The sequence below is a fragment of the Lepisma saccharinum genome, chromosome 25, assembly GCF_977018435.1.
Source record: "Lepisma saccharinum chromosome 25, izLepSacc3.1, whole genome shotgun sequence".
NCBI lineage: Eukaryota > Metazoa > Arthropoda > Insecta > Zygentoma > Lepismatidae > Lepisma > Lepisma saccharinum.
The window spans coordinates 2,045,180-2,063,137 of NC_139253.1; the positions used below are offsets into that span (position 1 = coordinate 2,045,180).

General features: G+C 36.5%; 1 protein-coding gene across 1 annotated transcript in view; it reads right to left on the bottom strand.

The window, feature by feature from the left end:
* LOC145978987 (uncharacterized) overlaps positions 1-17,958 on the bottom strand; it is a 370,418-nt gene that overhangs the window by 272,135 nt on the left and 80,325 nt on the right. Inside the window, exons 10-14 of the mRNA XM_083112046.1 lie at positions 17,301-17,429; positions 12,809-12,934; positions 4,125-4,145; positions 3,102-3,221; positions 2,668-2,793 (exon numbers count right to left, since the gene is read on the bottom strand). Coding sequence (XP_082968172.1) covers positions 2,668-2,793; positions 3,102-3,221; positions 4,125-4,145; positions 12,809-12,934; positions 17,301-17,429 — 522 coding nt within the window. The remainder of the gene's footprint in view (positions 1-2,667; positions 2,794-3,101; positions 3,222-4,124; positions 4,146-12,808; positions 12,935-17,300; positions 17,430-17,958) is intronic.

Consider the following 17,958-nt stretch of genomic DNA (forward strand, 5'->3'; position numbering starts at 1 on the left):
ATCCACCCATCTCTCTCTCTTTTACGGCAGTACATATTTGTTGCCGACTCTCCTTGTTTAGTATATGTAGGTTGGCAAAAATTGCTCTATGCACTGTAAGGCAAGCCTCAAGCAAAGTTGCCAGCTCCTTGCTTGAGGCTAGGTTAGACCAAGCAAAAAAGGCTGTAGGTAGGTATTGGCAGTTGTCGGTTGTTTAACTCTTCCCTCTCTCTCTTCTCTCTTTTTTTTTTGTAAAAAGCCATGGCAAAAATACCAGTAGGTTGGCAACCTTGCTTTATGCACTGTAAGGCAAGTCTTAAGTAAGGTTGCCAGCTCCTTGCTTTAGGCTAGGTTAGACCTGGTTAGGTTAGGTTAGGTTAGGTTAGGTTAGGTTAGGTTAGGGTGGGTTAGGTTAGGTTAGGTTAGGTTAGGTTAGGTTGGGTTGGGTTGGGTTGGGTTGGGTTGGGTTGGGTTGGGTTGGGTTAGGTTGGGTTGGGTTGGGTTGGGTTAGGTTAGGTTAGGGTGGGTGTTGGCAGCTGTCGGTTGTTTAACTCTTCCCTCTCTCTCTCTCCTCTCTCTCTCCTCTCTCTCTCTCCGCTCTCTTTTTTGTAAAAGGCTATGGCAAAAGTACCAGTAGGTTGGCAACTTTGCTTTATGCACTGTAAGGCAAGCCTCAAGCAAGGTTGCCAGCTCCTTGCTTTATGCACTGTAACGCAAGTCTCAAGCAAGGTTGCCAGCTCCTTGCTTTAGGCTAGGTTAGACCCAAAAAAAAACCTTGGTGATTTTTTCGAGTAAAATATTGGCAACACTGCAAGAAAATAGGACTTATGCCTTACAAGAGCAATCCATTAAGGCGAGCCTCAAGCAAGATTGCCAGCTCCTTGCTTTAGGCTAGGTTAGACCCAAAAAAAAACCTTGGTGATTTTTTCGAGTAAGGAGCTGGCAACACTGCCAGAAAATGAGGCTCATGCCTTACGAGAGAAATCCATTAAGGCGAGCCTCACCGAGCCTCATTTTCGGTTTGTGAAACCGCCCACTTGCAGTACTCACAGCTCTGGCACTGGTTGCAGAAGTTGAGGCATGTGCTGCACGGTCAGCTACAGCTACAGCAACTTCGTCCACAACTTCCACGGGGATGGGCCGCCTTCCTCTCCCTGGTGGTAAACCCAATTCACCTGTTTCCTCGAATTTCTTCATCATCTTCTTCAGACCATTAATTGACATGGGCCCTCTTCTGAGCCCTTTCTGTTGGCGATATTTCCGCAGTGCAGCGTTGCTATTGCTCCCATTCTGGTAAAACAACTTCACTAGAAGTGCACGGTCTTTCCTCGCAATAGCCATTGCTTTTTACACGGAAAAATTCAAACTTTTAATGTTCGGCGAACATTCACATCACTAAAGGAAAAAAGCAACAAGCGTCACCAACAACAACCAGGGAGCTCACACAATGGTTAGGCAATGTCACCGACTTTGACGTCAGAGTTACTGAAAATTCCACGTTTTGACTGCTTACAGTGCCATATTTTACCCTGGTGGCGAAAATTGGAACTTTTTTTTCATTATTCGCGTGCGCGTTCTTCATTAGCATATCTACGAACTTTCAGACTGCTTCTCTCATTACAGCCCTTGTTGTATCACTCTGAACACCGTCACTTTAATTATAACCACCTGGTATTTTAAAATTGTGATTGAAACCAACCTAAGTTTTCAAAAAAGGAATTTCGCTTTACGCTGATACTGAAATAGATGCAGATATGTGAAGTGCAAACAGCGTTTATAGTAGAGTTTCAACTACCAATCGTTCTCTCAATTACTAGAAATAGGAGCTTTCAGACATAGGCGACAAATGACATGCGACATGGGGGTCTCATAGCAAAGTGACAAGCTTCACGATCTGTACAAAAGGAAAACGATACATGGTATTAGACAACAGCCCAGTATGAGCGGCAAGCAAGGGACAAGCAAAACGTGCAGCATGCGGCACTCTGGTACAAAAGGTTGCATTCAATCCATAAGTCTCGTTTCCAAGTGATACGTATGGTTCGTCGTTTTGGTCTGAAAGCTCCCTTAGAGATGCGTTTGAAGGAGGTGAGACATTTGCTCTTCCTAACTGTAACATCTGGATCCGTTACTGTATGCGAGAATGATAAAATAAGCCACTGAGTTTCAGGCAGTTTCAAATCCATTACTTTATATTAATTCATTTATTTCATTCATACTCATTACTTGAAGGCTTTTGCAGTGGCTTATTCTCCTATGTTACGGCACTTACCGTCATTAAAAATCCTTTATACATATATACATACATATATATATATATATATAGCCGGAAAAATGTAAGTGTAGGACTTCTCATTTTGTTTTAGTTGCATCGTTGTAACACTGGCAACACTGACATTTTGTTATAGTTTTTCTGAATTGTAAACGTCAAATCTTAAATTACTTCATCAAAACAACGCATTTTCAAAATTGTATTTGTAGACGACTTTCTGGCCAATGTAACGATGAGAATGAATGAAGCAGAACTCGAACCTAGAACCTTCGGTAGCGAGTTTTAATCCACCGCTCAACTCGCTTTGCCAGAAAGGCTACTAGGTTTTATAACTGGTAGATCTTATATTTAGACTGTATATTCAAATATATTGCCTCGCACTTTAAGATGTTTGAAATGAGTATGTCTGCACTTACGACAATTCCTCCTACACTCCATCGCAGTCCAATACAGGTCTGACTGCCAACAAGTCCCTGGTCTACTAAAATCCTGACTGCACTCGCCATCACTTTGACACATCCAACAAATATGCTGCTCCATGCCTGAAATAAATATCGTGTTTTAAGTGCACGCATATGCTTAATAATTAATATTTTATTAATGCCCCATCAAATTGGACATAGAACGTTTGAAATTGTATTTTTCTTAGAGAAATTTTGCAAAAAAAAAAGTTCCAATTCTCGCCACCAGGGTAAAAAATGGCGGTGGAAAAATGTAATTAAGTATAAATAATTACACAAAATTTTCACATAAGGTGATTGCTCGTCATATTATTACACTAAGAAAGAGCGACTGGTAAATGCAGATGTATGACAATAAACATTTATCAAAAATTTATCCAGACACTTACCACAATGTTTCTTGCATTCCGATGCGGTACTATACAAGCCATATCCTGTACAGGTTCCTGGATGATCGAAGTCTATCTCACATTCGCCATCTCCTGCACATTTCCAACATAACTGAGCATCTGAAATGATTAATAACAACATTATATGTCCTCATTCGTGTACAAGTTTAATAATAATACTTCATTCATACTAGCTGGAGTATCTAGACTCGAAAAACTACAAACGGAAATACCGAAATAGCACTTCGAGTCAGTATATTGGAAAAATTTGTTAAAAACACGATTTATATTTATAAAATATTTTACTAATACTTCTTTAACTATGATCCATATGCCTCACGGATTAAAAACAGTACTTATTTTATAACAGATGATGTCGGCTCCTTAGGTTGTTCAAAATCATCAATAGTTTCTCTTGTTCAAAATCATGAATAGTTTCTTACAATACAAGAATACTGCTTTAACTAGATAATTCTATTTCATTTAGTGTCATCGTTCTATTACACTTTCCTTCTTCAAGGGTTCCTGCAATATTTTGTTTATTATCAGAACTATTGGAAGAAAATAATATTTATGTGTGGAGATTAACATTATAAATTCTTTGAAGATAATTTAAATTTTGTTTTTAATGTTGATTTGCCATTTTTACTGTAATGCTATTTCATGAATTTAGTTCTTAATTTAACTACGTTTCTTTTCTAGCGTAATATGTATACAGAAATATCAATCCCATGGACTAGAAAATATAGGAAATATATAGAAAGATATGTCAAATCACTTGCGTGAAAACCGATATTCAAAACCAAACCACCAATACAGTTGCAATAATCTGTTGAAAATATTCTCCTTAACTGATGCAACATTTACTTTTCAAATTGTTACACAAACGATGCTCTCAAACAAACAAATATCTGTTTGAACTATAAATGTTATTCAAACATATTTACTTCTACTTTTCAAGAACTATATATATATCTTGAACCTCCTCTAATGAAATATACAGAATTAAGGAAGTGTACATACCTCTAATAATTTCAGATGATCCTAGAAAATACAATGCAGGAATTATCAGTGATATAATGCAAATTTCGTATTGATAAATATAGGGTCATAATGGTTATGATAGTGTTTAGTAGTGTGCTGTAGCTAATGTGTATATATGGATGGGTTAAAGTTACAGTGGTGTAAGTCCCTTTTTGTTTTTAAAAAAGAGTTTGACTCACAGCACTTTGCTGATCAACACAACAGCTGTTTCCTTTATCACTAGACCTTAAACTGTCATCTGTTGACAGTTGAATGAATCTCTGACTTACTTCACATTTTCAGTAAACAGATTGATTTATCTCGATCTGGTTTCTGTGTCTAAGTCTCTTTTTTTAAAAAAAGTTACTTACACCAAAGTAACTTTAACCTGTCCATATAGTAGAAAAAATAATGACAAATATGTGAAAATCAACAGGAATACAAATTACATGAGTTAGTGTCGTACTTGCCACATAGAGAGACAGAGATACAATTTTTGAAGGAATATTCTACCTCTCTTTAATAAATACATATGTGAAATTTAATTAAGGAGACTTAATACAGAATAAAACTTTAATTTAAATTATAAAGAGAGGTTCTTATTATTATATAACATGTATTATATTAAATTAGACTATAATTAGAAATTATCTCACGAAAATTTCCCCCCAAATTTAATTATTCTCTCTCTCCCATATTATATAGAACACCATTTTTTCCCCTCAAAATTGTGTTCTACAGGGTGGCTCAATAAGTCACTTAACACCCTCAGTACAAGGCCACTGCGGCATGGAATTTGAAATTGGCGATGACCAATCATTGCCTGGCCAAGGGGGAACCACATTGACGCCACCCACACGGTCGGCGGCCATCTTGATGTCCGCCATCTTGAATTCAACTTCAGAATTTTAAATAGGAAGGGGGTCGTGCGACATATCAAAATGGGCTAGAATTTCACGAGAAATGCAATGGTGAAGGTTTTTTCGACGTATCTCTAACCAGTAAAAAGTTATGACTGAATTCTTGTACAAATTTGCTCCTTTTCGAGGTGTTAGAAAAATGCCTTAAAATTTGTTTAGCGCATCTGTAATGCATCGAGATCAAAGTGACGTCTAGGGAGAGACGTTCGCATGCCATTGCACATTATTTTAATCGGATACATCTATGAAGAGCTGTGCATTATGAATGGTTGTCGCGAACAATTTACAGTGTGACGCTTCCATTGAATTAAAAGTCCTTCACAGTGACAAGGCTAATGTTTATGTTCAGAAGGAAGTTCATAAACAGAATATTCGATGCTTTTTATCTGATAACCCATTTTTGACAGATCAAAGCTGAATGGTTAGTGTTGGTAAGTTAATGGTGTGACGTGCTGTGTGGAACACGATTGGTTAGTCAATTTTCCATCAACGGAACCTTAAATGCTTAGGGCTACTTGGATTTGTTAAATAAACAGTTTTTTTTCATCCTTGCTTATGGAAGAAGGTACTTTCTACAGTTTTTTCAATAGGGAAGAACACCAGAACACTTATGGGAACGTTATGAACCAGTTTTTGTCCAAAGTTAGTTATCAGATGAGAAGGGTCACATATTCTGTTTATGAACTTCCTTCTGAACATAAACATTAGCCTTGTCACTGTGAAGGACTTTTAATTCAATGGAAGCGTCACACTGTAAATTGTTCGCGACAACCATTCATAATGAGCAGCTCTTCATGGATGTATCCGATTAAAATAATGTGCAATGGCATGCGAACGTCTCTCCATAGACGTCACTTTGATCTCGATGCATTACAGATGCGCTAAACAAATTTAAGGCATTTTTCTAACACCTCGAAAAGGAGCAAATTGGTACAAGAATTCAGTCATAACTTTTTACTGGTTAAAGATACGTAAAAAAAACCTTCACCATTGCATTTCTCGTGAAATTCTAGCCCATTCTGATATGTCGCACGACCCCCTTCCTATTTAAAATTCTGAAGTTGAATTCAAGATGGCGGACATCAAGATGGCCGCCGACCGTGTGGGTGGCGTCAATGTGGTTCCCCCTTGGCCAGGCAATGATTGGTCATCGCCAATTTCAAATTCCATGCCGCAGTGGCCTTGTACTGAGGGTGTTAAGTGACTTAATGAGCCACCCTGTATATAATTATTAGGGTAAATATTAATAGCAATAAGAATTAATTTTCAGTACCTCCTGAGAATTTTGCCCATGTGCTTTCAGCATAAAAGTTTGGAATTTTTATAGTAGCCTACACATAAAATGTTGGCAGAAAATAGTTTATATTTTAGATTTACTTGAATCGAGTTGTTGCACAGAAGGGAATAACTTTAAGACCATATTAGCCTACCTAATGTATTTCTATTTGGCAATATTGGATATCATTATGCCAGAACTACCTATTAAATAATTCCAACGGTCAAATAAAATAAATTCAATTACATTCCCTTATCTTCACTATATGTCCAACCACCTCGTAATGTTCTTAGCAATTGGCCACAGTGCGTTTCACCATAAAGATTAAAATTTTATAGCTAATTTCTTACGAATATAACATCTAAATTTGACAGAATTTTTGAACGATTGGTGCTAATAATATACAACTGTGTAGTTCTTGTTTGTTTGCTTTTTACTTTCTAGGACACAACATATTCAAAGTTAATACTATTTAACTCTCGGGTTCCAGATTCAAATGACAAATCTGATATTTTTATTCTTTTTTATATTATTATCTAGTGTATACTGTCAGCGAGATCTATAAGTTCAGGAAAGAAAATAAATATTACCGTCTTAATTAAATTATTAATATTTGTGTCTTATAGTTCAGACCCCATTTTGTGTTGTGATTTGTTTTAGATTACATTTGTGTGAAAATACCTAGCAAATCTAATAAATTCAATTTGTTTCTAAAATCTACAAATTTCAAAACTTACATGCAACAATAATGGGTTATTTGATATTTATATCAACGTATATTTTCGCAAACTAAGATATGCAAGAATATACAAATATACAAAAATAATTAATTGTGACACAATATAGTACAACTATATATATTTATAAATATGCAAATGCGTGACTTACACAATTGTTATGAATGTAAATGTTAAACATTTATATGATGTATAAAGCAAGGAATAAACACATTATAGTCTCTTGCGAGGAATTTAACAAAAGTAACAATTAGATAAGTTATTCTGTACTACGTCCACAGACAAGAGATGATTATGATTGTGGTGAATGTTATTAGGAAGAGGATTGTATGAATGAATATTAATTCTTCTTTCATAGAGATCTACCATTTGGAGCAACAGTTTGAGAAATAATGTGAAAATTTACGCTAAATAGCCTTTGTATAATATATTATGTGGATTTTAAACTCGTAATGGATCTAGTTGCATGTAATAAGGATTACTAGAAACTAATGATTTACATCTGTCTTGTGAAATGTTTCAATAATAACTCCAGATGTGAATTCAATGTATCCTCACATGACTGCAAGTTCAATTTACTTTTCAATAACCTCGTCATAATGTCAGCAATTATATGAAATGATTGGTGATTTTAAAATCTACTGGTCTCGGGTTTCATACCCGGTGGAAGCACAATGCAAAGTCGTTCAGATACTACTTTAAACTAGGTCCAGTTCCGAATAGACTTTGTCAATGAAGTGGACTTCAAACAGCAATTCAAGCAATTGAAGCTACTGAATGTAGTGATTGCCATACCTAATACAATGAAAGTATTACTTGGGAGGAACATCACTTAATAATATTTAAATAGCTTCACCTTTCATTCAGTTTATATGAAAATGTTGATTATGTATGGGCAATTCCATTGTGACGGGTGTCACATTCAGACAAATTTACATTCACTTTTTAAATTATTTTCTTAGCACCTTCATTTATGTAGCTCTATCAATTCATGTAATTTCATTTTCCTTGATGAATGTTATTTAATTTCAGAATATTCCTCCCACATCTCAATTCTCAGCTACAGAAAATACATTTCTTGTAATTGTGACGGGCTTTTCACTTCTGGACATGACTTTAGGACCTTCCTCATTCTTTCAAAAAACTCTGTGAAGTATATGGGTTTACTGTAACAATATTATTTAATTTTCACAAAACAAATTACTAGACATTTAGATGATTTTATTTTTTTAAATATTAGAGAATACTTTATTCATAAACTTTCTTGAGTGCGACTGGTGTGAAAAATTTTGTAACGGGCGAAAATTATCATAAATAAATTCTTCAAACTATGTTTGTTTCATAAATGGGTACTTCAGTGCTTAAGATATAGAAACAATAAATGAGACAATTAAAACAAAATTAGTATTAATGAGTTTTCTTATGGTATATTACTTTACCATAACTAAACTAAATTAAGTGGAGACACTACACATAAAGACCCACTTCGCCATTGCTGGTACACCTCCAGCACAGTCCTGAAACATTCGAAAATTACATCTTATTTACATAAATATTTTGTAATTAATGACTGTTATAACTTTATTGTTTTTTATCTTCCTCTGAATAATCAAAACAATTCAGAAAGGAATTTTGAAATTTTAAAAAATATTTTCTTGATTCGCAAAAAAAATTACTATAAGCTATTAATTCGCCGACCTCCGTTGAGTTGAGTTGATGTTTTTAATCCACTTTATGCAGAGTAAGGCTAATCGGTACTAGACCTTCAGTTTAAAGTGGGATCCGAACCACTATGTACCTCCAACGGGAATCGAACCCGGGACCCCTTCATTACATGGCAACGGCGCTACCACTACGCCATCGGCGAGGCCTTGTCTACCTCCGTGCAGAGTGGCTATCACAGCACATTACGACATCAGGAACATTGAGTCGAATGCCATGCTCGGCACGTATTTTAGAATAGATTAATTTCAACACACTGTTAAAGCATTCTTCTAGATTTACTTACTTCGTCATATTCCCATATACGTAGAGTATATACTACCTTATGTAATAAAGACCAGCCAATACAAATACAATAGTGAAATTTCCGTAAAATGTTTTCATTCTCTATTGCTCCGACTTTCTTATTTATGATAATTACAAAATTGTCAATGGAAAAATCCGCTGTAACACACTCCTTGAGGAATTCACTTTCCATTAACTATGCGCACAACACGAAACACAACCTTATTTTATACAAAAGAAACCTAGACTAGAAATTCAAAAAAGATCTTTGTTTTACACTTCTCACACAATATACCTAGGTACCTCTCATCAAATTTCGATGTATTTTCAATAGATTTATATAATGGCACCACGTTAGCATTTTTCCATGAATCTGGAAATGTACCCTCATTGATGCATCTGTTTAATAAAATAGAGAAGGAAATAGCGAGAGAAGAAGCAGTGTTTTTTTAGGAAATAGAAGGGATTTCATCAGGACCATTGGCGCGATTTTGAGGCATTGAAGATAGGATGTATTGCACGACTTCTGGAGACGTGGAGAGAGACGTTAGAGAGTGACAGCAAACTGGACGGAGGTTGGGAAGGGATGAAGCCGGTGAATTCGTGGTTGTATTTATGGAGAAAAAAATAGTTAAAAAGATTAGCTTTTTCAGGGCCCTCTGCGCATACTGAGTCATGTTTTACTTTCAAAGGTATTCGGGAATTTTGCCTCCTTGAGTTGATTAGTGACCAAAAACCTTTGGGATTTGATTTGATATTGTTTGTGATAGCACGGATGTGTTCCCTGTATTTGGTCTTCTGTAATTGTTTAGAGTGACGTCGTAAGTCGGTGAAAGTTTTCCGTGTGTATTCATTAGGAAAACGTTTCCAGAGATCCCAGGCCTCTTTTCGGTTTCCAAGGGCAAGTAAGAGCTCAGAGTCGAACCAGGAAGGGTATTTGCTTGATTTCGTTTTTTTGAGTGGCACATAATCCTTCATCACTGCATGAATCACACCAGTCAGCACGTCACACGCTTCGTCGACACTTCCACTCTCCAGGATTGTCCAGGGAATGGATTTAGTTTTTAGTTTATTTTACTTCGTGTTTGTGCCTCTTGGCTAATTTGCGAAGATGGGGATGAGTGATGAAATGATGAAATTGATGAATGGACATTCACAAACAACCAAGCCCGACCGGGATTCGAACCCGGGACCCTTGGCGTTGCAGCGCGATGTGCTAACCACTCGGCCACAGGGTCGGGCTCCAGGGAATGGAATCCAGCGCCGAACGGATGTCACCCCAGGGTGCTTTGCTCCAAACAAGGTATTGGCGTCGAGGGGTGGGAGGTCATTGACTCTTCAGGTGGTCCGGGAGCCAGAATACAGCGTCCAGCGATTCGTGGTCCGAAGGGATGAGGTTTCTCGAAGGGGTGATGTGCGCCGAAGGGAGTGATGAGAGAATGTAGTCCAGGTTATTGTCTTTTCGTGTATTGAACATATTGTGCTGTTGAAGTCTGAGGCCATGTATGAAGTGATCCATGAAGTACGTGTCGTTCTTGTCTCTTGTAAAGCCATGCGTGGAGTCTGTCCATGTAATTGAGAGATTGAAGTCTCCGAAAAGAATTACGTCGCCCATAGAGGATGCCGACAGCACAGAATCGTAGCAAGCCTCCAGAACTGCTACGGGGCAAGTTTTGTGTGGCCTGTAAAAACAACCGATGAAAAGTTTGTTTTTCTTGCCGAGAAGCACCTCAACCCACCCACAGAAATTTCACAGTCGCGATCCAGGTCACTTCGCACCACACTTTTTCATTTGTCTTTTATGCAAAGCATCACTCCCCCGACTTTGAGCCTCGATCTTTCCTGTACATAGTGAAATGTTTTGAAAAAGGCAGTTCGGAATCCAGTACATTGTCATTGAGCCACGTTTCGGTTATTACAATACAGTCCTGCTCCATAAATTCTTCCAGTTCCGAAGTGCAGTCAGAAAGTTTATTTTTATGCTCTGGGCATTATGATAGTATGCACTGAATTCTGATTATCCAAAAGGGGAAGACAAGCGCAGTAAAATATAATAAATCAATCAATAATAATAATAATTCATTTTTTTTTTATTTATTAAGCGTTCGGGGTTCAGCCAAAGACTGCTCTGCCACCTAATAACAATTGTCAATATGATAATACATATATGTATATATAAGATAAGATAAACTGCGTATGGAGCAGTAAGCTTAATGTAAAATAATACACAGACACAAGAAAAAGAAAAAAAATACACAGAAATAAGTTGCATGCAAAAAAAGTGTAACTACAAATACAAAAGACAATGGTAATAATAATATAGTAATACAATCCCTTATAGTGAGTGACTGGATACCTTCAGTATGTGCCCCGACTCTGCCATCGTTCCACTAACAGCTGATCTTTTACTTTACCTTTGAATTTTCATGGGTTGTATATACTTGCGATGTTCACAGACAAAGCATTCCATGCTTTGGGAGCAGAAAAGGAGAAAGATGATTTGTAGGCCATGGTAGAATGATTAGGTAAATCGAAGTTGTTCGGCTCATACTGATGGATTTCGCTACGGGAATCCATTTTGCATTTTTTATGCTTTCTTTGTTAATGAAAACATAATCCCACTGACGTAATGCATCTCCATATCTACATGAATTATTTGGTATTTCATCGTGTGCTTAATCATTCCTTAAAGCACAGACTTCATGTTATGCATTGTTTGTTCTTAGTGCCATCGATGGTAATTACGTGTAAGTTTTTACATAGACAATAAAAGAGTTAATCACACTTTTTGTTAAAAATTAAATTTAAAATATACACTCCGACGTGACGCATACGGACTGCTCTTAACCCGATGTTATGGAATTTATCTCATATATAATACTTACTACAATTCGCTTAGCATAATGATTCATCCAAATGCAGGTCCGGATCCAAACAAGTACCTGGTCTGCTGTAATCAATTCTACATACGCCATCACTGTGGCACATCAAGTAAATGTGACGCTTTTCGGCTGAAGTAAATACAGCACGTTTTGTGTATGTACAAAATTATATATTAATGGTATAATTTATTAAACTAAGTTTCCCCCTCCTATCGCAATGGTTAGCCCTTTCGGCTTTGATGCAAGTGGTTCCGGATGTAACTTACTAGTGGGCAGAAATATCGGGGTCAACCCAGCAATTTGCAATTAATAATAGAGGACTGTGATCTACAAAGTCATGAACCAGCGGCGATTAGAATCTAATTTACTTCTCAATCTCTCTAGTACTTTCAACAGAAGTATTTCTTTTTGTCTGAAAAACATGGCACGTTTATTCACGTGATTAATAGTACAACGCATCCCACAAAAACTTCAGAGTTCTTGACATTTGGGTAATATCATGCGATATTAAATTTCGTAACGGTTTAAATAAAGCATATGAACAGGACAAATGAACAGTGAACATCGAAGATGTCGTAGAAAATTCTGTCCCCAAATATATGCTTCTAATGAGATACTTCAACAAAATAGAAATCATTGTAAATTCATCAAATTAAAGAGATGCTTTCATCAAGCAGGATGGAAACTGGGTCCTTGGTCTCTCAAAATAACACCTTGCTGGCAGTAGTACGAATCATCTGTAAAATATATCAACGTCACTAGAAATTAACAGAAAGAAAGTCTATCTCCACTATGAAAGATTGAAGATTATATTAATACGCTTATATTGAAACTAAAATGTAATAATGTTTTCATCACTTACGACAATTCATGTTGCATTTATGTAACGTCTTATATAGACCTGGTTCTCTACAACCTCTTGTTCTAGTAAGATGCAACCTACATACTCCATCTCTGTAACACTTGTAACAAAAATGTTCCTCTTTATCTGAAAAAAGATATGGCAGTCATCAGTTATACGGAGGCATTTTTTTTAATGGCCCCCATTATTCTTATATTGGGTTGAAATATTAAATTAAAATTTCAAATCAATAGGTTTATATACTTAGGGGTAACTGAACATGATTAAATTTCAAGACATTATTCTTTAGCAATATTCAATAGAAAGAAACATATTTTTTGTGAATCTATGAAAAAAGAACTGAAGAAAATACTAATGAAATACTTTGTATGGCGTGTAGTTCTGTATGGTGCGGAAACATGGACACTGAGAACAAGTGAGAAAAAGCGACTAGAAGCTCTAGAAATGTGGCTATTGAGACGAATGAAACGTATGAAATGGAGAAAAAGTGAGAAATGAAACAGTGCTAGAAAGAGTTGGAGAAAAGAGATCAATGCTGGAGATAATCATTAAGAGAAAAATAAATTTGTTGGGTCACTGGATGAGAAGAAACTGTATCCTAAGGGGTGCTATTGAAGGAATGATCAAGGGAAAGAAGACTCGGAGAAGAAGAAGATGATTTCAAGTGATTGACGACATCAAAACAAATGGGTCCTACGCTGCAACATAGCGAAGAGCTCAAGATCGAACAGCATGGAGGTTGCAAGGAAAAAAAACTCCCCTGGCCAGAAAACAATGAATGATATTTATGTGTCACATAGTTTCAGATGAGTTATTTTTCGTAGATTGAACATTTTTAACAGCATAATCCTCCCAAAATCATGATATAGTCTTTAGTCTATAGTTTTTAACAAGATTTTGATGAACGTTTAGCCTAGAGTGGTTCATTTTTAAGGTTAGCTTATTGCGAGTGGCGCTGATCCACAACATGTAAAATGTACTGCTTCTGCTCCTGAGATATGGAAAATAGAAAACAAGAATACTAAGAGTATAATTGTGAAATTTCTGTAAAATGTTTTCTCTGCTTTATTTCTCCTTTGTTAATTTGTTCTTCCAACTAGTATATTGAAGTAAGAGGAATATAGAATCTAGTGTATGGAATCAAGAGGAAGACAGAAGATAGCAAGTGAAAGGTAGAGGAAGAAAGAACGTAGTATATTTAAATTGAGATCAGTTGTGATTGAATTGAATTGAAAAGTCTTTTTATTTACTACAGAGCGAGTTCAGCCTTGGGCTGCTCTACCACCTAACTCTGGTGAATAAAAGTTACAATACATATATTTTTAATACTGAAATCAAATATATAACATAACATGAATGAATTTGACATAAATGAAAAATAATAAAATTATAAGAGAATGCAATGACAGATACTTTAATACACACATACACACGTGTAAATACGCAATTTCCAAATCGATACTAAAATAGCATGCACACAGGTTGAAAAATATTCGTTGTGTCAGATAAGTGTTTGCAAAATACATGGTTTTACTTTACTTGATTCCTGTTGCTTACCCGTACGAGCTAATGCTCAATTGTTGTCTTTGCAATAAAAATAATATGACTTGTTCTTTGAAGTTATTGGGTGTTGTTACAAAGAAACATAATCGGGAAGAGCATTCCAAATCTTTGCAGACCAGAATGTCGATTTTTCGCCGACCTCTAGTTTTGTATGGATGTATGGAATTTCTAAATGTCAGTTTCTCGTGGAGATAGCTAGGTGTTTGCAATTTTAATACCTTATGTATTGTAGAACAATGATGGAGAAGACGTCGCCTAGTGTAAAGGAACAACTTTCAATACGTATTACACTACCAGCTCCTCAAAATTTCTAACCTTTAGTTTTTTAGTTTGATCTTTGTAATAAACGTAGGATTATGGTACAAAGAAATTCAGGATCATTCTGTTTTTTCTCAGATGGCCGTTAATTGAATCTGACACACGAACAACTTGTAGCCAACAGCCTTGTCAAAAAAACGACGGAGACATTCGAGAAATTTTGTTTTTGTCTTCTGGAATATAGTAGTGACAAAATTTATGAAAGGGTTGATTAGTTTTCTACGCTGTCTTTGAGGGAAAACATTTATGGAAAAGCAACATAGCTGATTTTTTTCTTTTTAATTAGCATTAGTTTTATGTTGGATACAAAGTTGTATGTGTGACAGATCCAACTGTGTACCACAATGATTATGCAAGTTAGAAATTTAAATGTTTTCTAAAACAATTAGCATAACTACATATAGATACGATATTAAAAATTACACTCGAAAACAGTGGCGTCGCGTGGACTAAATCCTTGGGTGATCAAAGCCAGCTTAAATTCAAAGAAAATGTACACCCCATGCCCCAAACAAACGAACAGAGAAATCAATTATTGATCACCATCGCAGGGAAGACAACAGTGAACCTAGGTGACATTGATTAATGCACGTATCATGCATTTCTTAGTGAGGTTCTGCCTGAACTGTTGGAGACCGTACCTTTGGCACTGCGGCAAGAAATGTGGTACCAACACGATGGGGCACCAGCTCATTTCGATCGTAATGTACGACATTTCCTGCATGACGTGTTTAGCAATAGGTTCATTGGTAGGGATGAACCGGTGCTTTGGCCACCGAGGTCGCCAGATCTCAACACTCTCGATTTTTTTTCTTCTGGGGAGAAATGAAAACCCTCGTATACGACACACCTGTCACATCAGCTGAGGATCTCGTTGCTCGCATCAACGTCGCCGCCGCGACAGTAGCAGATACACCTGGCTTGTTTGTTCGTACTCGACAATCCTTGATTCGTCGCTGTCATCTCTGCGCACAAGTGAACGGAAGACATTTTGAAAACAGTCTGTGATTATCGACCTCGGCAAATCCCAGTGAGAACACTCTTGGTATTGCTCCCCACCCCCTTTGTGTGGTGAAAGTGACATCTTCAGTTGGTGTACAGTGACACACACTGTCTGTGCGTAAGACATTGTAGCATTTATTATTTCTTGTGTGTGGGGGGCATATTACGTTGTTGTCGCGTGTAAAAATACACGTTGTCGCAATCATCTGATATTGTGTTTTTCTTTCCCTCCTCCTGGTAGAGTAATGAGTCTGTTGTATGCCACATGACATGATTCGATCATTCCTCGCGTGTAACTGGGGTATGCAACCGTGCTCAACTTTTCGGATTTTGTGTTCCCTGCTCATGTTTTGATGTTTGAGGTCGGGATGTGTTGTCTTTAACACATTTCTCATTGTCACGGTCCTTCTTGCTGCGTTACACACCCTTTCCATGCATTGTTCTTGCTGGAAATCCACAATTCCTTTGAGGACTCCATTGCGCATGCGTGCAGTGAACTTTTCATAGTGACTTCCGGACTGAGCACATACTATTCCTTGATGATTCCCTTGGAACCGCCTCTCTATCTGTGATAGTATTCGTCCCAGTTAGGTGTGACGTTCACTTTGTCACCTTTTGCGAGGCTCCTATCTCGGAAACGAAGCCTCAGTCGTAAAACTGGAACTCACACTTTTTGCTTGTTTTCGTGTGAGGAATCACCTCCCAAGCGTTGTAAACGAACTTTAGAAACACCCTGTATATCTTATTTTGACTGTTATATTGCAACATGGTTTCCTTTCAGCTTGACTGGATGTTCGAATGGAATTAGACCTTTGTATTGTTATAGAAATCACATTTTGAGGCCTGCGAAATAATCGTCCACAGGATGTACTACATTATTCCAAGAAACTGTTTATCTTCCTAACATTGATTTAAAGATTTTGGAATAGATAGAAGTCCAAGAGGAGAGAGTGGCATAGCTTGTCGTTGATCTGGGTAGCGGTTTCCCCCCTTCAAATTATTTTTTTGAACGTCCTTCTTTCCATGTTTCTTTATGTGTATACACAAATGTCACAAATTTCCAGCCAATATACGTATTTCGAAAATCTTGCTTTTAAAATTTTAAATCTCACAAACAAAACTATGTTATATGAAAATATTAAGTGTGTTGCTTATTTAATTGTTATTGTGAATATATACGCGACATTACTTGATAACTGTTATATTTTTATTAGTCTATTTTACGCGCGGTTCAACCATAAAGATTAGCTACAAAATTTTATTTTCTTGCGCACATAGCATGTACATTTGACAGTATTTGGGAACGATTAATGCTTTCTAATACGACTGTGTAGTTTTTGTTTTGTTTTTTACTTTTCAGAATAAAACATATTCAAAATTAAATAACATTAACTCCCATCGTCCATTTTAAGTGTCTGAGATTCAAATCTGATGATAGATTTTTTAAAAAGTAGTATTATCTAGTATAACTTACAGAGAAAACTGTTGGGTTGTTTGTTCTTGATCTAACAATCAATATTTTCACATACTAAGATATACAAGAAATATATTTATATAATCAATCTTCATTCCTTGAAATATTATTATTTTTAAAATTAAAAATGCTCACCCGTGCAATTCTCCCTGCATTCTGATAAAGACGGGTATAACCCTGGTTCCAAACAGTCTCCTACTTTATGTAAATCAAGTTTACATTCACCATTAACTTGACAGACAAAGCAAACCGTACGTTCTCTTTCTGCAATATAGATAGTACATTTAGTATACTCATATATTATGCTTGAAATTGAAAATCGAAAAAAATGTCTCCCCAAATATCGTACATATAAATTTTGAAAAGTTATTTCTTCTTAATGTAATGTTTTGGAAATAAGAAACTTAAAATCTATAACAAATATAGGGATAGTTAATAGGTGTTGTAATGATGCAATCATTACTGGATCCTTTTTTATGTTATAAATTGTGTATGTCTATGTATTCCTGTAGGTTTGAGTTCTTGGCCGTTAGGGAGCGGTAAGTTTCCAGTAACGGTTTAGTTCATTAGCGGGGCCTATAAATAGGAAGCGCAGGGGAGCAGTGGGTCTCAGATGTTTGGCGGAGTACAGCAATGTAAGAGGTATCTTTTTTCTCTGAGGGGAGCGGCTTGGCGAGCTTTCTTTCCTTACTATGTGAACCGACGGGGATGTTAACTTTCTCTCTTTTAATACACACACTTTCTCTTTTCACATTTTTCCAATAGTTTATTTCATGTTGGAAACCGGGTACAC